Source organism: Schistocerca cancellata, chromosome 3, assembly GCF_023864275.1.
Source record: "Schistocerca cancellata isolate TAMUIC-IGC-003103 chromosome 3, iqSchCanc2.1, whole genome shotgun sequence".
NCBI classification, from domain to species: domain Eukaryota; kingdom Metazoa; phylum Arthropoda; class Insecta; order Orthoptera; family Acrididae; genus Schistocerca; species Schistocerca cancellata.
Window position 1 is genome coordinate 895,490,134 of NC_064628.1, and position 25,398 is coordinate 895,515,531.

Sequence of the window (25,398 nt, forward strand, 5' to 3'; positions counted from 1 at the left end):
GGAAGAAATAATTGACATAACATTTGGCTCCATGATGATGGGTAGCTATGTCAAACAATGGCACGTGGTGTTGGAGCAATCCCCATCGGACCACATGTACATAACATTCAAGGTTGAAATGGGAATCAGACAGACCATGACCTATAGGAATCCCAGGAAAACAGACTGGGAGACATATAGAAGGGACCTTGACTTAGGCTTATCAGAAATTAAAACCTCAATAAGGAATCCAGTAGAATTTGAGGAAGTAGCAGAGGCTGTTACCTCTGCCATAGTGACCTTATATCAGGACAACTGCACAATCACCAGGAAGGGCACAAATAGAAGCGTTCCTTGGTGGAATAACGAACTGGAAATGCAAAGAAAACAGGTACGGAGACTGTTTAATATTGTGAGACATAAAGGGCAATGGGCTAAATATCGTGAGGCCCTTGTCAATTACGATCTTGCAATCAGACAAGCAAAGGAGGCATCCTGGAAGGCATTCTGTGAGGAAATGGAGGGCACAGCTGCACAAGCCAGACTTCACAAGATTCTCACTAGAGTACCAACCAATCCAGGAGGTACACTGAGGTAGGAGGCTGGGGAATAAACAAAGACAGCACATGAGACCCTGGAATTGCTCCTCAAAACTCACTTTCCTCTGCCAGACAACACAGACCAGTATGTGACCCCAGAGAGACAATGGTTCTCAGGCACTCTAAGAGAGGACTGGGAATCGGCCAAGGAGTGTGTGAACTTCAACAAAATCCAGTGGGCGGTGGGAACATTCCAACCGTTCAAGTCACCTGGCCCAGATGGAATTTTTCCAGCTCTCCTGCAACAGGCAGGAGGAAAGCTCATAAGAGTCCTGTGCCAGCTATTCAGGGTTAGCCTAGCAGTAGGAATCATTCCCAATGCTTGGAGGGCAGTGAAGGTTGTCTTCATTCCAAAGCCAGGGAGAATTGATCATACCAAGGCCAAGGATATGAGACCAATCAGTCTTTCCTCCTTCATTCTCAAAACATTGGAAAAACTGGTTAATGTATATGTTGGGGAGAGGAGGCTGAGTAGGCTCCCTCTACACTCGAACCAACACGCATACCAACCAGGTAAATCATGTGAGACAGCTCTCCACCAACTCATTGGGAAGGTGGAAAAAGCTCTTCACTTCCAAGAAATAGCCCTCTGCATCTTCCTGGATATCAAGGGGGCCTTCAGTAACATGACCTTTGATTCCATGGTAAGAGCAGCAGATGTTCATGACCTGGGGACCACTATATGTAGGTGAACCAGGGCCATGCTTAGTGGAAGGAAGGTAGAGGCTACCTTGATGAACAAAAAGATGGTAATTAAGACCACCAGAGGCTGCCCACAAGGAGGAGTTTTGTCTCCTCTATTGTGGGAACTAGTGGTGAACGAACTCATTGTGGAACTAAGATCTAGACAATGCTTATGCCAAGGATACGCAGGTGACCTTCTCATAGTAATACTTGGCAAATTCACTAACACAAGGAGGACTGGACATTGTGCAAAAATGGTGCATTAAACAGAATCTGAGAGTTAATCCTAAGAAGACTGTTGTGGTGGCATTTACGAAGAGACATATTCAACACTCAAGTTGGAATCTAAAGCTCTTCAATGAAACTCTACCTGTGAAGGGGCTAGTGAAATATCTAGGGGTAACCTTGGATGAGAAGTTAACTTCGCCCCTCACATTAAGAGCATCTGCTCCAAGGCAAAAAGTACTCTAGTGAGTACTAGAAGGGCTTGTGGCAAAAACTGGGGCCTAAGCCCCAGGGGTATGCACTGGATATACACCACAGTGGTTAAGATCTAGGATTTCCTAGGTGGCCGTAGTGTGATGTAAGAAGGTAGAACAGCGGGTTGCTGCTAAGGAGCTTGCTAAGGTGCAGAGATTGGCCTGCTTAGCCATAACGGGCGGAATTAGCAGCACACCAACTGCTGGAATGGAAGCCTCCACTTCACCTTTGGGTCAAGATGGAGGCAGCAGCTGGGGCACACAGACTTAAAACTGGCAAAAACTGTGTCTAATTCGGATATCCTGAGTCACACACTAACATGGAGAGTGAGGTAAATATAGGAATGGCTGGGGAAATGCCTGCCAACTATATAATAACTCCCAACTGCTTCGACAAGCCTTGGAACATAATAATTGGAAGTAGGGAGCAGTGGGTTGGTTGGTTGGTTTGAGGATTAAAGGGACCAAACTGCAGAGGTCATTGGTCCCTTGTTTCATAAACACACACAGCACAGTGAAACCATCCACCAGTCAGGCGAAGCACTAAAATTATAATTCTGGGGGAAGAAAAGCCCCATGGTCAATGGTAAGACAACACGGAAAACAGAGCACAGCAACAAAAACAACATAGAGAACAAAGGCAGAAGGAATTAAAACTGCACAGCAGAGGACTGTGGCTGGCTGATCACGAAAATAATAGGATGAACCAGCCACTGTGCAACACGTTAAAACCTCCAGCCTAAAAGATTAGGGTGGAGTCGAATTACAACACAAAACAAAGTAAAAGATACAGCACAAAAGAGGGTGACGCAATAAAATTAGAGGGACCTATAAAAGCCACTTGCTCGAAGAAAACCTAAAACACGATCTGCCATAGAGACATCGTCAGCTAAAAGACACGATAAATCACCCAGGAGGGTAAAAGTTCGCCTGAGGGCGGTTAAAAAAGGACATTCCAACAATATATGGGCCACCGTCACGGTTTCACCACAGCGACATTGAGGGGGGTCCTCTCGACGCAGCAGATGACCATGCGTCAGCCAAGAGTGACCAATGCGGAGCCTACAGAGAATAACAGAATCCCTGCGAGAGGCCCGCATGGAGGAACCCCACACGGTCGTGGTCTCCTTTACACGCCGCAACTTGTTGGGTACAGACAGAGTGCGCCATTCGTCTGCCCACATCCCAAAGACCCGACGGCGTAACACCGATCGGAGATCAGTTGCCGGGAGGCCGATCTCCAACGGCAGTTTGCGGGTGGCTTCTTTAGCTAACTTGTCGGCGTGTTCGTTTCCCGCTATCCCAACGTGTCCCGGGGTCCACATGAACACCACTGAACGACCACGCTGTGCAAGAGCATGAACGGACTCCTGGATGGCAACAACAATGGGATGGCGTGGGTAGCACTGGTCAAGAGCCTGTAGACTACTGAGAGAGTCGCTGCAAATGACAAAAGACTCGCCAGTGCTGGTATGAATCTGCTCAAGGGCACGAAAAATGGCTGTTAGCTCTGCGGTGTAAACAATACAGCCGTCCGGCAAGGAGCGATGGTCTACATAGTCCGCATGAGCATAAGCATACCCCACACGGCCATCAACCATCGAGCCATCTGTATAGATAACCTCCGAGTCGCGGGATGCATCGAGGAGAGCAAGAAATTGGCGGCGCAAGACTGCAGGAGGAACTGAATCCTTTTGCCATTGTGAGAGGTCCAGGCGAAGCTGCGGCTGACGAATACACCAAGGTGGTGTATGTGGGTGGACCTGAAAAGCAGATGGAAGAGGCAAAGACTCGAGGTCACTAAGGAGTGACCAAACACGGATCCCAATGGTATGGCCTGATCGAGGCCGCCGGTGTGGGGTAGGACTGCCGCATTAGCGAAAAGGAGACGGTAGGTAGGGTGACGGGGAGAACAACGAACGTGGGCAGCATAGTTGGCTAACAATTGTTGACGCCGAAGACGAAGCGGAGGAACCCCAGCCTCAGCAAGGAGGCTATTAACAGGGCTGGTGCGGAATGCTCCTGTCGCCTGTCGAACCCCACAGTGGTGAACGGGGTCCAGCAGTTGCAACGCCGAGGGCGACGCTGAGCCATACGCTACACTCCCATAATCAAGCCGGGACAGCACAAGGGCTTTGTAGAGCTGCAGCAGCGTATTACGATCTGCACCCCAAGTTGTGTTGCTGAGGCAGCGAAGAGCATTCAGATGCTGCCAGCACTGACACTTGAGTTGACGAATATGTGGAAGCCAAGTAAGTCGGGCATCGAACAGCAATCCCAGAAAATGGTAAGTGGCAACAACCCTGAGCATGGCATCCTGAAGATAGAGCTCAGGGTGGGGATGGACAGTTCGACGCCGACAAAAGTGCATAACACAAGTCTTTGCAGGAGAAAATTGAAACCCATGGGCTAGGGCCCACGCCTGCGCCTTGCGTATGGCTCCCTGCAACCTACGTTCTGCAACACTAATGGTGGAAGAGCTGAAAAAGATGCAGAAATCGTCAGCATATAACGTGGGTGAGACAGACGACCCTACTGCTGCTGCAAGGCCATTAATGGCCACAAGGAAAAGGGGCACGCTCAATACAGAGCCCTGTGGAACGACGTTCTCCTGGATATGAAGCGAACTATGGGATGTGCCAATTCAAACGCGGAATGTCCGAACAGATAAAAAATTCTGAATAAAAATGGGGAGAGAGCCCCGGAGACCCCACCCGTGCAACGTGGCGAGAATATGGTGCCGCCACATCGTGTCATATGCTCTGGAGAGATCGAAAAAGACGGAGACGAGGTGTTGGCGCCTGGAAAAAGCAGTGCGGATTGCAGACTCAAGAAAGACCAAAGCATCGGCGGTGGAATGGCCCTGACGGAAGCCACTCTGGCACAGAGCCAGAAGACCCCGAGACTCGAGCAGCCAACACAGCCGTCGACTCACCATACGTTCCAATAACTTGCACAGAGTATTTGTCAAGCTGATGGGCCGATAGCTATCCACATGAAGCGGGTCCTTACCAGGCTTCAGCACCGGAATGACGGTACTCTCCCGCCACTGCGATGGGACGACACCATCGCTCCATATGCGGTTGAAGATGGCAAGAACACACCGCTGACAGTCCGGGGATAGGTGTTTGAGCATCTGATTGTGGATGCCATCTGGCCCAGAGGCTGTATCGGGGCACTGTGCCAGGGCGCTTTGAAGTTCCCACAAACTAAATGGGGTGTTATACGCCTCAGGGTGGCGAGAAGTAAAAGAAAGCCGTTTGCATTCCTCCTGGCGTTTTAGCGTGCGGAACGCGGGCGGGTAATTCCCCGACGCAGAGGCCCGAACATAGTGCTGGGCGAAATGCTCGGCGATTGCATCGGCATCGGTGGATACCACCCCGTTGATGGTAAGCCCTGCGACACCTGTAGAGTGCTGCAATCCAAAGATGCGCCAAATCTTCATCCACACCTGGGAGGGTGAAGGACGGGAACCAATGGTGGAAACATACCTCTCCCAGCACTCCTGTTTCCGCCTTTTGATGAGCCGCCGTGCCTGAGAACGGAGACGTTTGAAAAAAATTAGGTTCTCCAAAGACGGGTGCCGCTTATGTCGCTGAAGAGCCCGCTGACGTTCTTTAATGGCTTCAGCGACCTCTGGAGACCACCAAGGCACTGACTTTCGCCGGGGGCACCCTAATGAACGAGGAATGGTACGTTCCGCAGCGGAAGCAATCGCTGCAGTCAGTGTCTCAACCGCCACATCGATGGTACCGTGGGGGAGAGAGTCAACAGTGGCAGCAGAGGAGAACGTTTCCCAGTTTGCCTTGTTAAATGCCCATCGAGGCAAGCGTTCATAGGAGCGACGCTGGGGTAGTGAAAGGAAGATGGGAAAATGGTCACTACCACACAAGTCGTTATGGACTCTCCAGTGGACCGATGGTACAAGCCCTGGGCTGCACGACGACAGATCTATGGCCGAGAACGTGCCATGCGCCACACTGAAATGTGTCGCGGCGCCAGTGTTTAACAGGCAGAGGTCGAGTTGGGAGATGAGATTCTCGACCTCTCTGCCTCGGCCAGTAACCTTCGTTCCACCCCACAGGGGATTGTGGGCGTTAAAATCCCCCAGGAGAAGAAAAGGCGTGGGAAGTTGGGCGACAAGTGCAGCCAATTCGGTCAGGGAGACTGTACCACCTGGAGGGAGATAGACACTGCAGACGGTTATGTCCTGGGTAGTCCTTACGCGGACAGCCACAGCTTCCAATGATGTTTGAAGGGGCACAGGAGCACTATATACAGAGGTAAGGACATACACGCAGGCTCCACCTGACACACAATTGTAAACGCTACGGTTACAGTAATAGCCCCTGTAACTGCAAAGGACAGGAGTCCGCATTGCCGGGAACCAGGTTTCCTGGAGGGCAATGCATAAAGCAGGTGTCATGCTTAGAAGCTGACGTAGCTCAGGTAGATGGCTAAAATAACCGCCACAGTTCCACTGGAGGATAGTATTTTCCATGTCTGTGAAAGGCGTGATGGGACTGGGAAGGCAGATTATGCCGCTGGGTCACCTGCTGCCTCCAATGGAGCACCCGTGCAAATGCTATCCATTGTGTCCAAGGGACCAGTGAGAGCGAGGTCCTCAGCGGACGCCAGGAGCTCCCCCTCGTCCTCAGACGCAGAGCTTGTAGGAGGCGGTGGGACGGGTGCCACCGCCATATCGTTGGTCTTGGGGACTTTCTTCTTTTTCTGCTTGTTGCGCTGCGCCTTCGGTGGGTCAGGCTTCATGGGCTTCACTGGGTCAGTCTCAGGGACAGACGATGACCGGGAGGCCCTACGACCAGGGACGGGTGGTTGTTTCAGCCACTTTCGTGTGTCCGCTTTTCCACTGGTCGGAACTTGCGAAGGGAGGTCCCCAAGGGATCCCTTACTGGTGAGAGTAGCCGAAGAAGTCTTACGCTTCTCCGGCTGGGAAGGGGGAGCTGATGTCCCCGAAGGTTGGGAGGGTGCTGCTCCTGAAGAAGATGGAGCAGGAGCAACAGGGAGTGAAGTGCCCCCCACAACCAAGGGGGCTGGTGAATTCTGACAGAGCTGAGAGCGAACTGCAGGTGACGACACTGTAGAGGTTTGAACCGGTGTTGCAGCAGCGGCATAGGTAGACGTCATAGGCACAGGATGTAGCCGCTCATATTTCCGCTTTGCCTCGGTGTAGGTCAGGCGGTCCAGGGTCTTATATTCCATTATCTTCCTTTCCTTCTGGAAGATCCGACAGTCCGGTGAGCAGGGTGAATGGTGTTCTCCGCAGTTAACACAGATGGGAGGCGGAGCACATGGAGTATTGGGATGCGAAGGACGTCCACAATCTCGACATGTGATGCTGGAAGTACAGCGAGATGACATGTGCCCGAACTTCCAGCATTTAAAACACCGCATCGGAGGAGGGATATATGGCTTCACATCACAACGGTAAACCATCACCTTGACCTTTTCGGGTAAAACATCACCTTCGAAAGCCAAGATGAAGGCACCGGTGGCTACCTGATTATCCCTCAAACCCCGATGGACGCGCCGGACGAAGTGAACACCTCGTCGTTCGAGGTTGGCGCGTAATTCATCGTCGGACTGCAGATGAAGATCCCTGTGGAATATAATACCCTGGACCATGTTGAGACTCTTATGCAGCGTAATGGTAACTGAAACATCCCCCAACTTGTCACAATTGAGCAACATCCGTGACTGGGCAGAGGATGCCGTTTTGATGAGCACAGAACCAGAGCGCATTTTGGACAAGCCCTCCACCTCCCCGAACTTGTCCTCTAAGTGCTCCACAAAAAACTGGGGTTTGGTCGACATAAACGATTCTCCATCAACCCGCGTACACACGAGGTACCGGGGTGAATAGTCTCCACTGCCTTCTTTAGCAAGACGTTCCTCCCATGGAGTGGCCAGGGAGGGAAATGATCTTTGATCAAATTTCTTTCCATTGAGGTTAGACCTCGATCGCTTAGAGACTGCTGGTGGAAGCCCACCAGCGAGAGATGATGTACCACGCTTCATTGCGGGTCATCCGCCCTGATGCCACCTACTCCGACCAAGGGCCCTCCCCACGGGGGCCACCCAGCCGCAGCAATAGCCACCTGGCAGGATGGCCATCGCCGGGAGTCCTGATGCCCCAGGGAGATGGGCATCTACTCCTTGGCATACACGGGGAGTTAATGGCGCAGGCATCAGTACAGCGATCCCTGTGTTGTCAGGGGGCTACAACCAACAGGGTACATGGCGGCCCCACCACAACGGACTGGCTACCGTGCTGGATCTTAGGTGCAAAAACGTCCAAGGTCGTCGTACCAGTTAAAAGCAACACTGCAGAGTGCAGCGAGGGAATTGCACCCAGGGACGTATCCTCACCCAAGAGATGGAAAACGAGCGGGACACCATTGCAACGACGAAAAAGCCGGCTAAAGGTCTCAATGCACGACGGATACAGTGCACCATGTAAGGCGCCCATCCCCAATTGGCTTGCTCTTCGGAATAATTTAAGAAGATGGAGGTCAAACCTGAGATGGGACCATCACATGAAGCCGAAACATTTGAGACTCCTTTTAGTCGCCTCTTACGACAGGCAGGAATACTGCGAGCCTATTCTAACCCCCGAACCCGCAGGGGGAGGAGCAGTGGGAGAAAACTGTTCGACACTGTATGGGGGACATCCATTTGGTTCACCAATGGGTCGAAAACAGAACAAGGCATTGGGGCAGGGGTGTACGGGGTTCAGCCAAGACTGGAGAGCATCATCTCACTAGGAAAACTGGCCTCTGTATTCCAAGTTGAAATTAACCGCAATCAGGACATGTGTGGAGGAGAATATGCGTAGGTGCTACAATGACTGTAGCATCTACATCTATTCAGACAGCCAGGCAGCCCTGTAACCATTGGCAGCTCCTGCAACAAGAGTTAAGATTGTTGCAGATTGCCACAGGGCTCTGGTGGAGCTAAGGGGAAGCAATAGGGTAAACCTAGTGTGGGTCCCTGGCCACTCAGGGATCTGTGGCAACGAACAAGCCGACAGACTGGCTAGAATGGGGGCAACAACTCCATTTATTGGACCGGAACCTTTCCTGACAATCACGAAGGCCATGATCAAATTAGAACTACGGAACTGGCTTAGGAAGAAGCACGTAGGATATTGGACCAAGGTCCATGGGCAAAAACATGGTAAGGTAATGATGCCCAAGCCATGTTTTAGAAGAAGCTCTGAAATCCTGGGTTTGAACAGGAAAGAGATCAAACTCATGACTGGACTCATGACAGGCCATGGGAATTTCAAAAAACACCTACACACAATGAGTATAACAAAAGAGGACCCTAAATGTAGGATCTGTGATGAGGGTGAAGAAACTGCATCACACCAAATCTTCAAATGCATGGCATTGGAGAGTAAAAGATACAAAATCTTTGGAACAACTAGACCTGAAGAAATTGTGTCTAACAAAAAATTGTAGAGGGACTCCTTGCACTATTTAAGTGCACTGGTTGGCTTACTAGACATACATGGAGCAATACTGCACAATAAACCTAGTTTCGGTGTAGGCAGTGGCGGGTCAGACCTAAGCTGTTTTATCTTCCCTGTTAAAATCAATCACTAAATCAAGGCTTCCATCAAAGTCACATGTAATTTTTTTTAATGGTGACTAGTTTTAAATGCTTGCATTCATCTTTAAATCATTACCTACATCAGAAGCGATAATATTAATAAAAAATAAAATGTTAAAATATATAAACAGTTTTCCAACATTTTGTAGGCACAGATTACAGTAGTGCAACCCATCATTTATGGTATACAAGCAGCCCTAATGTTTCGTTGCACAAAATTCCAATAGAATTTTCAAAATATTTGCCCGTACATCAGGTCAACATAACAAATGTGATTTGACTGTAATGTAATTTCAATGGCAACTTTAAAACTTGACAGGCATCTTCAGCTGTTTATTATGTATTCGAGTGAGATGTCACTTCAGAGATTATGAAGTTAAAATGAAATACATTCATACTGCATTTATAAAGGCCGCAGACATTGTAGCACTATCCTACAAAATACTGACATGCATGGCCATCTGCTGACTGCTGTAGTGAACCATATTTCATTTTTAAAAACAAAAACAAATTAATGTACATAAATTTGGACAGTTCATTCATCAAATTGTCCAGTTCCTTATCTTCCATTTACATAATTCCCATTCCTGAGCTATAACATTTTCATTTCCATGGGTGCTATGTGCAAAATGTTCCAGTATTTTCCAAAGTTTCATGTTTTGTGCTTCACAAATGATGTCCAAATGCAGTCTTGTTGTTCAGGCTGATATGTTCCTTGTACCTAGTTACAAAATTACGACCAGTTTGACCTACACAAAAAACCTCTTGTTCCACATTGGACTCTATACACGTTAGACACACAGGCAAGTCGCCACAGCAAAGAAATATGTCATGGCAGATAGTTGGTGTCATCCCCTATTATTGCATCTGAATGTGAGGGTTTATAATAAATAGAAAATTTCAACTTATTTTCTAGCCTTGTTACTGTCAAGTAAGTGTAAGAAATTACTCTTCTTTTGGGCTCTGTTTCTATAGTGTATTTAATATTGCAGTACTGCTCATCAAAAATCATGGGGAGGGCAGGCAGATTTTCCATGTGCAAAAGTACGCATATTATTATTAAAGGGAGAGAGATTCTGATAGCAGAATTAAATAGCTGCTTGTATAAAAAAACTAGCAAGCTCATAAAGATATCCAATGAACTAATGTGTATGCAGTAGCTATTTTTCAGTAATGAAGCTAAGGATCTGTCAGTCACTGATAACATGCTACAAGGGTCATTTGACATAATACACCTACACACTAATGTGCCGATAGACGAAACTTAATTTGCTATGCTATGGCATAACTGTACCAACAGAGGCATAGTTTGGCGTGACAAAAACCCACATAATGAAAAAAGTTTATTACACTGAAGTATCATACCAGTATTATATATATCATGTTATGCATCTGGTGTGAATGGTGTTTAGAGATCACAATGCAGAATATGCGACCGTTTTTATATAGATCAAACATGTACAAGGAACATATCACCCTGAACAACAAAGACTGCTATTGGATATTATTTGCAAAGCACAAAACATGTAGCAAGTAATAACGAAAATACTATGAAAATTTTACACGCTGTACCTATTGGAATGAAATGGAATATACCTGAGGAATGGAAAATATATAAATATAAGATAAAGGAAATGGACAAACTAATGAATGAACAATACGGATTTAAACACAATATTTTTTTGTTCTTTCCAAAAATGAAATATTATTTAGTATAGCAGTCAGCTGAAAACCATGCATGTCAGTATTTTGTAAAATAGTGCTACAATGTCAATAAAATATGAATGATTTCATTTTAACATCGTAATTTCTGGAGAAACAGCACACATGAATCTATATTAATAATAAAACTGAAAAACCAGTGTGCTTGTCTGTTTGAACACTCTAATATCCAAAACTACCAGAAGAATTTTTATGGTTTTTTCACAAGTAACCCGAGCGTAGCTTGGGGCAACATATAGGCCATATTTCATCAACATCGGATACAGAAAAAATTATCTGTAGTTTAGTTTCATCTAAAATCCTTAGCTCAGCTTAGTGTTTTGGATGTTTAATCATCACAAGATAGTGCACCAACATGCAATGGATGGTGCTGTTAGCGCCATAGTACACCAAAGAACCAGTAGGTAGTGCTGGTGGTTTTTTGTGACAGATGTATTTTTGGAAGTTTATGTCACTGACAGAATTAAGTGTCACAATCTTATCCCTATGAATACAAACAAACAGCAAATTTACTTGGCTAGGATATACAGATTTACTGATTTTTCATTGTGTATTAGCAACTTTGCTTCTTATGATAAGTTTCATTCACATTCTTTGCTAGGAAAGACGGATTTATTAAGTTTTCTTTGTTATTTGGGTGCCTACTCATTGCATTTTGATTTAGTTTTGTCTATGAATAAAACTGCCTAGAAAATTCTATAGTCTTTCTGAATACACAAAAACAACTAAAGTCTGAGGACTATGCAGTCTCAACAACGCAATGAAGATCATGAGGCAAGACTTATTGTGGCTCGAGAACATCAGGATTTAAATCACTCTTTGCAAACTTCTTCCGAAACAGAGGTGTAATGTCACTCTCATTGAAAGCATCATGCATTATCTCACGCCTCAGAACCCTTCACTCATGAAGGCTTAAAGAAACTTCTCTCCAAAGTAACATCATAGCACAGAAGTGAAAGTTTTGACAGGAAGTGGCACAAGCAAGCGAGTTTTTACACCCCGAATCTTGCGTATGCCTCACAATTTACCATTTTGCCTTAAAGGTGTACAATTCCTTGTGAGTTTCTGTTAAGTCATGACCATAATGAAAGCACAAAGACAGATGAAGTGTCTCATGAGTGTGGACGTTAAGGAGCATTTACTATTGGGCACCTTGCGGCTGTAGCGTGCCCCAGATGGAAATCGAGGTGTCCAATGTGAACACAGGTGTGAATGGAATCACTTGCACACACATGCTGAGGAAGAGGCATGTATTTACATGTCTACCTATACTCGTGTGGGGGGCAAGTTACAGCCACACGTAAATGCACCTTCAGTGATAGTTGCTTTCCACATGGCTCGTTATACATGCCTCTTTTCCATGTTAGTGAAACAAACGACCTCTTCATGCATGTCCCAATGACACTACACAAGCTTTGTGTACAAAGAAGTAAAAAATAAAATCCATGTATGCAAAGTCTCAAGCACCAGTATATACACCTGGGCAAGGCAATCTTTCTCTCTACTAAATAATAAACAACTGAAGGCTCCTGTCAAATTCTGAAGGTGCCATTGAAATTATGTTACAGTCAAATCACATTTGTTATGTTGAACTGCCATACTAACAAATTTTTGAAAATTCCACTGGAATATTGTACAGTGAAACATCACAGCTGCAGGTATGTCATTACCAATACACTGCAATACTGCAGGGGAACATCACTGTAGAGGTTCCCCAGCCTTTTCTCTGGTGGAACATATTCGAAACCTGTTACTTTGATGGAACACACTGGTTATTTTGAAGGTTATTTTTTTAAAAAATGAGGAAAAACTTGTTTTATTGAGTGATAACTTCAAAGAGAGAGAGAGAAAGAGAGAGAGAGAGAGAGAGAGAGAGACAGAGGGGGGGGGGGATGCCGTGTATTAATAGTTTTTTTATGGAGCACTTATTTGCTACCCGTGCAACACTAGTATTCCGCTGAACAGTTTAGGAAACCCTGCACCACAGTCAGAACACGCATAAGGCCTAACCTGTGAGTAGTATTCATGTTTTTACATAATGACATAAAATGACACTCAATGAAAATAAAAAGCTCAAGCTTATTCTCAAGACTACTACTTGTTTAGAAACTGGAGAAAATAGTGTGTAATTTTTCTGTGTGACATTTTGGACTCCAGAGAACTATATGGAAGAGAAAATTGGAACTTTCTGAATTAGGAAACATATACTTTCTTTTGAAATTAGCAAGTCTAATGCATAAGGCAGAGTAACTCAAATTTGCATGTCTGACAAAAAAACGCAGCATAAACACAAAATTAGGACTTAAATATGATAAAATAATAATATACCTGCAATTAGAGCCCCAAGTGCATTGTCCACGGTTGTAAAATCGACAAACTGGCCGTGGCTCTGTTTCCTCGGGCCGATTTTCATCATCATCAGTTAGTTCTCCTTCTTCTAAATCATCACCCTTCAATTCACCTTCATCATCACTCTTCTCATCCTTCTTCTCTTCACATTCACCTTCTTCTCTGTCTTCCTTTTCCTGCTGTTCTTCAGCTTCAAAATCTAACTGTTCCATTTCCTCCACGGCAGAAGAGTCTTTCCTTACTTTTCCATCCTCAACTTTTTTGTTCTCTTCATTCTTTCTTTTCTGGCGGTCTTCTTCAGATATTGCATCCAAACTATCATTACCATCATTACTGTCTAAATCTGAAACATCAGATAAATCCTCGCCATGACCAGGAATACCATCTTTTTTAACTGTACTTTCAGTTTCCATCTCATTTTTCTCCTGTTTCTGATTGACATTCAGAGTTTCTTCTTTATTTACAATTTCAACAGCATTCACAACAATACCATTTTGTTCACTTCTCTTAGATTTTACAGAAGATGCATCACTCTGTCTGCTAGATCTGCCACTCTGACTCGAGTCCGAAAGTTCCCCATCATCATCGTCGTCAACATCTTCTTCATCAGATTTCCGAAAGTCACCATGTACATTGCCCAATTTAGGAGAGTCACCATGTACATTGCCCAATTTAGGAGAGTCACCATGTACATTGCCCAATTTAGCAGAGTCACCATGTACGTCACTGGATTTAGGAGAGTCATTGTGCACATTGAGAGATTTAGGAGAGTCACCGTGTACATCGAGGGATTTAGGAGAGCCACCATGTACACTGAGGGGTGTAGGAGAGTCAGTAGGTACATTGGTGGGTTTGGAAGAGTCTCCATGTAAATCATTAGATTTAGGAGAGTCACCATGTACATAATCAGATTTAGGAGAGCCACCACGTACATCATCAGATTTAGGAGAGTCACCACGTACATAATCAGATTTAGGGGAGTCACCACGTACATAATCTGATTTAGGGGAGTCACCACGTGCATAATCAGATTTAGGGGAGTCACCACGTGCATAATCAGATTTAGGGGAGTCACCACGTGCATAATCAGATTTAGGGGAGTCACCACGTACATAATCAGATTTAGGGGAGTCACCACGTACATAATCAGATTTAGGGGAGTCACCACGTACATAATCAGATTTAGGGGAGTCACCACGTACATAATCAGATTTAGGGGAGTCACTACGTATATAATCAGACTTAGGGGAGTCACCACGTACATAATCAGATTTAGGGGAGTCACCACGTACATCTTCTGCATCTTCTGATTTAGGAGAGTCACCACGTACATAATCAGATTTAGGAGAGTCACCACGTACATCTTCAGATTTAGGGGAGTCACCATGTACATCTTCAGACTTAGGAGAGTCACCACAAACATAATCAGACTTTGGAGAGTCACCACGTACATAATCAGACTTTGGAGAGTCACCACGTACATAATCAGACTTCGGAGAGTCACCACGTACATAATCAGATTTAGAATAATCACTTTGTACATCATCAGATTTAGGAGAATCACTTTGTACGTCATCAGATTTAGGCGAGTCACAATGTAAATCATCAGATTTGGGAGAGTCACCATGTCTACTGGGACGAGGTGGGGATGCTACTGTACTAGACCTCCCAGAAGGTGGTGATTGTTGTCCAGTTGGTGGTAGAGATTCTGAATTGGTGGATCTGTGAGACTGTGGTGACATTTCACCTCTATCAGCATCTGGTGGAGACTGTACTGGGGTAGAGTATGGTGACCTATCTGACTGCTCCTGTACATCATCTTGTGGAGGTGACTTGATAGAAAGGCATTCCATTGATTTTGGAGATAGATCATGCCTGTCTAGCCCTGATGGTGACCTACTATGATAGGAAGCAGGAGATTTTGGAGATATCTCACAATGTTCTTGTGGTGACTTTGGTGGTGACTTGCTGCTGTTTAAATCTTCACTTTCTGAGTTGTCATCACTGTCTTCTTCACTTCCATCCTGTGTATAATCATTCTCTTCTCTGTCTACAGACATTCTGAGTTTATTTTCTACCTCGTTTTTAGTTTCAACTTCACCATCCAATGAACTATCAGAGTCCATGATGGATTAATGCCAGTTCTGTAAGAAGAAAGAGTGCAGTGGATAAAGATATGAAGTTACATAAGTTTCATTGCACAATAATTTCAGATAGCATTTAAAATGAGACACACATTACATAAACATGGCCAATGAAGGAGTTGGCTATGTGTAGTTTCCTTGACCACATAAATTCTGTATGTTGAAACTTTTATGACCACTGTTCATATACATAGACTGCCTGCTGGTTTCCTTTTCAAAATAGCAACTTGTTCATACAGAACACAACAAGTACAGAGTAAATTGCAAATCATATTGAGAAGGTCCTATATATATTAAAAGTGTGCAATTCTCTTCACAGCAAAACCCAGAACTATCTAAACTGGCATTACAATTTCATTAAATTATTTTCCTATTGTTATTAAAAATTTGAAACTCATCCGCTACTGAAAAAATTTCAGATGAGGGAGAGACAGATGTACAGATAGATACAAGAGACAGACAGCTGAAAGGACAACATCAATGGCTGACAACAAAGAAATTAGCTTCACTATATTCAAAAATTACTCTTTAGGACTCTCTTACATCAAAACAAAAAAGCAACAGCATACTGTTAATGATTTAAACAGGTTATCAGCAAACATTGGAGGTACACTTTCAAAATGAACATCCATTTCTTTGCTGACCTGCGTAAGACATTTCTGGGTGATTTGGGAATATAATATAATATAGACAATTCTGCATAAAACATATCACATAAATAAGATACATTTGCAAAAGGCACAAACTCACTTGAATCTACATCCAACAGAGAAAACACTTTCAAAAAATAAACAAATAAATACACACATCAAATAAAGTTTTGCATCATCCCAGTTTCCAGAACTCCTGAAGATAGATGTTGACTGGATATTGTATCACAGACACAGTCCCTTAGACTGGGGGGGGGGGGTGGAGACGGGGGGGGGGGGGGGTGGAGACGGGGGGTGGAGGGGGGTGGAGGGGGGGAGACAGGGGGGCGGGGAGAGGTTGAGGGGGGAGGGAGAGAGAGAGAGAGAGAGAGAGAGAGAGAGAGAGATGTGTGGGGAGAGAGATGTGGAAGGGGGAGAGAGAAGGGGGGGAGAGATGTGGAAGGGGGAGAGAGAAGGGGGGAGAGAGATGTGGAAGGGGGAGAGAGATGTGGAAGGGAGAGAGAGGTGTGAGGGGGTGTGTGGGGGGTGTGTGTGGGGGGGGAGAGAGATGTGGGGGGAGAGGGATATGTGGGGGGGAGAGAGAGATGTGGGGGGGAGAGAGAGATGTGTGGGGGGAGAGAGAGATGTGTGGGGGGAGAGGGGGGAGAGGGAGTGAGAGGGGGGAGAGGGAGTGAGAGGGGGGAGAGGGAGTGAGAGGGGGGAGAGGGAGTGAGAGGGGGGAGAGGGAGTATAAGACAACCTCAGAGAAGTACATTTTCCTTCACTATACATCATTTTCAAATACAATCATTTCTTCAGGTGACTAGTTTCACACAATCACGTCGTTTTTCAAACCATGGCCTATAAAATACTTTATGTTGTTAATAAAGGCTAAACAATAATGTCGTCCTTGACTACATACAACCTGTTACAAAATTTCTTACGTATGTGCAATATATGTTTTCCAAACCTTAGACACTAGTGTGATCATACTGTTGCACTAACATTCATGTAAATGGCTAGGATGTTACCGCATTTTTCAATGATAAAATATATTATAACTGTTCAACAGACCTGATCGTCATCATGACAGAAGGCCATAATTGTAATTAATGAAACACGTAAATAAGCGAACACCAATATAAGTATTTTATGAATATCAGCATTACACCAGTTAATTATAGGGCATATTTGTCCAGTTTGCAGTGAACAAGGAGATTTAAATTGACCCACTACTTATCTATATGAGTTGGAGATAAAGTATTCCCGCTTAGTTCTGCAACTAGAATATCAGTGAGTACCCATATGCTCTACCAAATTTAAAAAATAATGTCCCATTTTAACCACTGTTAACACAATGACAGTCACTAACCATTGTCTCTTTGCTAACTATGTTACAGGTAGGATCTATTTGTTTTCAAGAGATTTACAATACAGGTGCTTAAAAAAGACAATCTCTACACCAAATTACTGTAAACACATAATAGTGGAAAATTGAATTTGAAGAACAATGAGTCATTTTCCAGCAGTGTCCCAAATGATCCTATTATAGCACTAAAGTGTCAACTAACTTTACATCTATTTGGCATTGCTGCAACATGTACAGTTCAAGCTGTGCCAACTGTATTTGGTACAGGAAATCTGAAACAGGAAAAATTTTACATGTATAGAACGTTTCAAATACATGCCTCAAAATTTAGAAAAAGTTAAATTTCTGCCACCTGTAATTTTTAGCTGTCTGCATTTGGAAATGACAAAATCCACTACACTTAAGCACTCACAGTTTTCCTCACAAGTGACTGCTTTATGCCCTATCGTGGACAAAGGGTTTAAAGACTTTTTTTTTAATGTATTTCAGTGTTGTAGTACAAGCTTCTTGCTGAAATCAATGAACACCTACATAACACCATTTTCGAAAACGCAGGTGCTCCAGTCCTCTGCCCCGAGATGTTTCACAATTTTTGATTGATCCCTACCAGAAAGATGGCAAGTTGAAATGGAAATCCTGTCCTGGCCACAATCGTGGCTCACTATTATTCAATCCGATTCTTGTTTCCACTTGATAAAAGAAGAAAAACAAACCTTATTAACGTTCTACATCTTTATTCTTCATGTCTACCACAAGAGGGATCCAAATCGTGGCACGTAACATCATAGTGAGTAAAGTAATTATGATGGTGTGTGAGAACAGTGTACTATAATCGAGTTTCATATTCAAAGAGTTCACCCACCCATGAAGCACCATCTCATCCTATGATAGTGATGAAGCAGTGCAAGCAGAGGTGAGATTGTGACGCCATCATCAAAGTCAAACATTCTACAGTGATATTATAAACAAACTGGTCTCTCTCGGTAGAAATGTGTTCATGCCCAGTTGACTATGTTGAGAAATAAACATGCAGACATTTATTTAAAAAGATTTAAGAATTTACATATAAAAAATTCAGAGGCATTTCTTTTCAGCATGGCCTCATATCCCAGCATTGGTGAACTTACTAACACAAGATATTATTCATCATCTGTGGGAAGAATTATCACATGACTGTCATCCAGGCTGCTGACGGAAGGCACATTGAACATCTATAAGCTCCGAGTTCAGTCAAACTAAACAAACCTAGAGTAATCACATATGTACAGATCAAGAAAAACACAAGAACAAGAGTCCTTTACTCAATCTGTATTTGCCATAAGTACTATTAAACTACCTCACTGAGTCTGTAATCAGAGAATGTGCTCATGACTACTTCACAACACTTAACCTATAGCACCAATGGTAAATGTGTGTGGCTGTGGTAAATGTGTGTGGCTGCTCCAGTCAATATCTATCAAGTTAAAATTATCTACTACATTATTAAAATTTACAACTACTCCAGTGAAATAATACAACTGCAATCAGCAATATACATTGCTTCAAAACTTTTAAGGAAACTTCATACAATAGATGTTTTCAAAAAAATTATGGAAACTTTGTAGTTTTGTGTCTTATATTAGTTTCATGCAAATTTGTTGTTGTGTTGATAAACATGCCTGGAAAATATCTGCACAGTATCAGCCGTACCTGATATTTAGTCTGTTGCCAGCTGTCAAAAAAATTACACATATTCTGGTAGTATTGCTGATTGTTTAATTTACATACAAATGGATCAGAAAATTGGTATAAAATTTTACTGTAAGAAATAAAAAGGCGCTGCAAAGTTTTAGAAATGTTAAACATTGCTTCCGGTGAGTGTGGTATGAATAAAATAAGGGTTTACTCATTGCATATGCGTTTTGCAGATCATGAAGACGTAGGAACGTGACCAGTGCCCTGGATGCCCACCATATCATCAACCAATGAAGTTGTGGAAAAAGTGAAAAAATGATTGTGAATTATCACTAAATAACAATCGGAGAAGTTACTGATGATATCAGCATATAAAATGGCACGAGTCATGATTTTTTTTAATTTTTTTTATTATAAAGCACCTGAAAGCAAAATTTATTCCAAAATTGTTCAATTTCGTACACAAACAGTAACAAATGCTAGTTATTGAAGAGTCACTAGGTGAAGTCGACAATGATGCAGAACTACAGTTCTGAAATTTGTCGTAACAGGTAAAGAAACACGGATTTACAGATGTTATATCGAAACTAAAGCTCAGTTGTCCATGTGGAAGCATTCTGGATAGATAAGACCGAAAAAAGCTCAACCAGTATGGTCAAATGTTGAAGTTGCAGTCACTGTGCTCTTCGATTTTAATGGCATTGAGAACCAAAATTTCTTGCCACAAAGTTTAATGAGAAGTCAATGTCATTTGCATGAAGCAATTCAAAAAATATGCCTCGATTTGTGGTGAAAACACCATATTTACATCACGAAAATGTATCTACCCACACTTCAGTGATTGTTTGTTATGTTAATGTACATACTAGGGAATCTAAAGAGTGTACAAATGTACGGAAGATGTGTCGACTAATTTACCCACTACAGAAACACTTTTCCATTATGGGTAGACATACAACACTGAAAGCCCAAACATGTCAATGAATCAGTAAGGAATATGCCCACACACAAGGCAATGCACAATCTGCACAATGTTGTAGGTCTATTGTCACATTCCAATTACAATGAAAGCTACAGGTACTAAAGATTTAGAGTTAAAATCATCATCTGCTCAATATATCTTCCAAGGCTGTCTTATACAAGTTCTAAGAATGCACATTTTTCTTTTCATCCAATGAACAGAATGTAGTCTTTCATGAAATGTACACAAGAGTATCAATCCTTCAGATCTCTGCAATATCTGTAAAAGAATGTTCATCAGAGTCTGACCCTATCACAATGGCATGCTCTGGTGGTCTTGTGCTAATCACAGTACCTGCTAAAACTGTAGCTATCACACATACACAACTGTCATATTCCAATTTGGGAATGATAATGAGGTTTTCAGGTCCACAACCATTGACATTTAAAACCACTCAATATGCAGAATCATGTTTCCTGCTCTACTACCAGTATCAGTTTCAATAAAGAAACTTTAACTAGCCATTCTAATACTGCATACTACTTTGTGGAAGTCACCAGAACACATCACACAGCGTAAGCTTCCAAACACACAATGCGACACTGTACTGACACCATGAAATGATTCCGAAGGTAACATGGGTGCCTAAGGATTAGAAAAATATGAAACAATTTGAGGAGCAATGAGGCTGTCTCTTTTCACAAGTTTGACTGTGTACTATTTTTTTTACATTCACTGACATTCCATGGTCAGCACAAGTCTTTCTTAGAATGAATCTTCTGGTATCGTTAACAGCAGTATTCATTTATAACAAGATCATAATTTCAACAATTTCCATGACCTTGCAACAATGTTAGACTTATGCCACCTCAAACCAACTGACCATCCATGTAAGTGATCAGTCAATGTGTCGCTGAATGTATGACCAACAGGTTGTTGGTCACTGCCTTCTGCTTTTAACTTCACACAGATATATCACAACAACAATTCAAAGATAAGTGTGAATACCTTGTCGTTCAATAGATATTTATAACAGCCAAATAACTACTCATCAAAGCACAAACTACATAAAAATTATATTATGAATTGGCAACTCTATAATCTCACAAACAGAAAATAGTAAAACAGAGCACGCATGTAAGAAAAAAGTCACAACCGTATGAATGTATGGCCTCACAGCAGTATGAATTAATAATATCTTTTTGGGCTCCCAGACATGTTAGTTGTTTAAAATCCCATGTGCTTTTGACCTCAGCCATTGTCACGTGGTAAATGACTGCCATGTCATCACAGTTTTGCTGTTGTATCGCTGTGCTACTGGCTGTGATGTCTCTGATTTGCTCTTCCTCGCCAAATATGGTAATGTTTTCATCCTGCATCTGTTGCAACCACTTGAATCTCGCAATGGCTGGGTCCCAGGTTGTGCTGAGCTGCAAACTGTCCTCCTTATTGATGGCATCTTCTCATCTTTTTATTTCTATGGCTTCTTTTTTAATGCTATCCCAAAATCCCTTTGTCCTCATAATGAAGGATGTTTCACTGGATAGAATTCATTTTTGATTTTCTAAAGGGTGTTTTGCCATGGCTGATTTTTCAGCACAGTGTAGGTGTAGGTGTAAGCACCTCTCACGTTCCACCTCGCATTACTCCACAGTGCATGCTGTTTGGCCAAAGTAGTAGCAGCCACATTGAGATGATATCTTGTACACTCCAGGCATTCTGAGCCTTAATTCATCCTTTACAGGCATCATGAGCTATCATACTTTTGCAGAGGCCTGAACACTGATGAAATTTTGTTTGCCTTTATCAGCCAGTTGATCTTTCCCAATACTGTGCCACAGAAAGAGAAAAACGCAAGTTCCTTGCCCCTTTGTTTGGTGGTATTTTTCTTGCATGTCTCACCACAAATAGACTGTGATACCTCGCAGTGATTGCAGCCATTTTCCCAGAATACTTTTCGGAGATAGCTTAATTCTAGTGGCAGATTTTCAGCGTCTGAGATGACTAACATGATGGACAATGGTATTCAGAACACCACGTTTTTATGCCAGATGGTAATGGCTGAGAATGTGTGAATACTGATCTATGTGTGTAGGTTTCCTGTAGACACTGTGGCTGAAGTGATCATTGGTTTTTTGGCAAATGAGGGCATCTGTGAAAGGCAATGCATCATTTGTCTCTACTTCCACAGTAAACCTAATGTGGTTGTGAATGCTGTTCAGGTGTTCTAAGAATTCTCACAGGTTTTCACGTCAATGTGGCCAGATGATAAAAGTGTTGTCGACGTAACAATAAAAGTAACATTGCTTAGCTGGAGCCACAGGATTGCGTAAGCACACATTGACATCGTCATATTTCCTGTATAGTTGCCAGTTTTTCAACCAGTCAAATGGCGTGGCAGTGGGAATTCTGTTAGCTCCATTCATAGTCAACCTTTTTATGGAGAAATTTGAAGACATCGCTTTGGAAACAGCTCCAGGTAAGCCAAGTTCCTTTTATTTTTACATCAATGACACATTTCTCATATGGCACCATGGACTTTGAAACCTGGAAGAATTCTTAGAACACTTGAATAGCATTCGCGATCACATTAGGTTTACAACGGGGGAGGGGGGGTCTGAGTGGAGCATCCACTTTAACCTGAACCTGGAATGTATGGTGCGACAGGAAGTTCTTGACAACAATCAGGAGACGATCCTGGAGACAACCCTCATATAGCGTAATATATATGTGATGCTGCCATGTCGTATCATAAGCCTTCTGTAGGTCGAAAAAGACGGCAAGGAGGTGCTGATGATGTGCAAAGACCGTATGAATGGTGGACTCCAGGTGAACCAAATTACCAGCAGTGGAACAGCCTTTGTGAACACTGCCTTGCAATGCAGCCAAAAGGCCCCAAGACTCAAGGATCCCACACAGCCGCTCGCTTACCATGTGTTCGAGTGACTTACAAACAAATGTCGGAAAGGTTGACTGGGTGACAACTGCCCATCTCTAGAGGGTTCTTACCTGGTTTCAGTGCAAGAACTATCTCACTTACTTGCCAATGACATGGGAACTCATCCTTGTTCCAGATCCAACTAAAGAGAGAAAAGATGTGATGCTGACAACCCACTGAGAGATGTTTCAGCATCTGGTTGTCGATGAGGCCTAGGCCTGGGTCCATGTCAGGACAATGGGCTAGGACACTACAGACTTCCCATTCATTGAATGAGGCATTATATGGCCCCAGGTGGCGGGTAGTAAGAGATACGCGCATTGGCTCCGAAAGGCAGGGTATAGTTCTCATACACAGAAGTACAAGCATAATGCTCAGCAAAATGTTCAGTGACAGCATCTGGAGCCAATATTTGTCCATACCTGTGATGGAGAGGTACATTATCCAATGGTGGAAACGTAATGTTTCCATGATTCTTGCCATTTTTGTCTAATGAGATAACGGACACAGGCACAGAGTCGTTTAAAGGCAATGAGGTGCTCCAGCGAAGGATGCTGTTTGTGGTGTTGGAGCACCCACTTTCAATCTCTAATGGCCGCAGTGATCTCTGGGGTCCACCAAGGTACTGTCCTCCGATGGAGTGATCCCTAGGAAGAGAGGAGGGCTTGGTTGGCTACCAAAAGAATGGCTGTCAATGTATACTGAAAAGCTGCATCGATAATGCCTTGCAATGGGGACTAACAAGGGAACCTTCCCATCGCACCCCCCTCAGATTTAGTTATAAGTTGGCACAGTGGATAGCCCTTGAAAAACTGAACACCGATCAATCAATAAAACAGGAAGAAGTTGTGTGGAACTATGAAAAAAATAAGCAAAATATACAAACTGAGTAGTCCAAGCGCAAGACAGGCAACATCAAGGATAGTGTGAGCCCAGGAACGCCATGGTCCCGTGGTTAGCGTGAGCAGCCGCGGAACGAGAGGTCCTTAGTTCAAGTCTTCCCTCGAGTGAAAAGTTTACTTTCTTTGTTTTCCCAAAGTTATGATCTGTCTGTTCGTTCATTGACGTCTCTGTTCACTGTAATAAATTTAGTGTCTGTGTTTTGCGACCGCACCGCAAAACTGTGCGATTAGTAGACGAAAGGACGTGCCTCTCCAATGGGAACCGAAAATATTTGATCGCAAGGTCATAGGTCAACTGATTCCTCCACAGGAAAACACGTCTGATATATTCTATACGACACTGGTGACGGCGTGTGCGTCACATGGCAGGAATATGTTGTCGAGCCATCTAACTTGTACACTTGGCGAATGGGTAAAAAGATTCTTCTACCTTGCCCGATTTAGGTTTTCTTGTGGATGTGATAATCACTACCAAAAAAGTGATGAAAACATAAGAGTTTGTCACATAAACTGAAAATAATAAATTAAAATTTTCACTCGAGGGAAGACTTGAACCAAGGAGCTCTTGTTACGCAGCTGCTTACGCTAACCACGGGACCACGGCGCTCCTGAGCTCACGCTGTCCTTGATGTTGGATATCTTGCGCATGGACTACCCAGTTTGTATATTTTGCTTATTTTTTTCATGGTTCCACACAACTTCTTCCTGTTTTCTCGATTGATCTGTGTTCAGTTTTTCAATGCCTGTCCACTGTGCCCACTTATAACTAAATCTGAGAGGGGTCCTTGTAAGGACAACAGCAGAGGTGAACCCATCTCGGCCAGCATTACAGACAACCCATCTGGGCGAGCATCCAAGGGAGCAATGCCGAGGGAGGCACTGGAAGACTGGGAAGTGGTCACTACCACACTGGTCATTGTGGACCCTCCAGTGGATATACAATAGAAGATAAGGGCTGTGAAAGGAGAGATCAATGGCCAGATAAGTTCTCTGTGCCACACTGAAGAGTGTGGGGGCACCTGAGTTCAAAAGTCAATACAGCTTTGATGTCTCTACCATGGCCTGTGACCATTATACCACCCCACAAAGGGTTATGGGCGATGAAGTCACTCAAGATTAGGATAGGTGGGGGGAGCTGAAAGAGTACAGCAGACAGTACATCCTGGGACACACGGGGGAAAAACATTACAGATGGTAAAATCCTGATGTGCCCTTACATGAACAGCCGCAGCCTCCAAACGTGTATCAAGAGGCATAAGGTAACTGTATACACAGCACATGCACACAAACTCAACCCGATACCCCCCCAAAGTCAGTCTGATTCTCAAAATAAC

At 43.7% G+C, this 25,398-nt stretch overlaps 1 protein-coding gene across 5 annotated transcripts in view; it reads right to left on the minus strand.

Moving 5' to 3' along the window:
* The window catches only part of LOC126175966 (zinc finger CCCH domain-containing protein 18), a 122,272-nt gene that overhangs the window by 80,118 nt on the left and 16,756 nt on the right, over nucleotides 1–25,398 (minus strand). For all 5 annotated transcript variants that reach the window (XM_049923059.1, XM_049923062.1, XM_049923060.1 and 2 more), the window contains exon 2: nucleotides 13,427–15,591. In XM_049923059.1, the coding sequence (XP_049779016.1) occupies nucleotides 13,427–15,573 (2,147 nt within the window). In that variant the 5' untranslated portion in view covers nucleotides 15,574–15,591. The remainder of the gene's footprint in view (nucleotides 1–13,426; nucleotides 15,592–25,398) is intronic.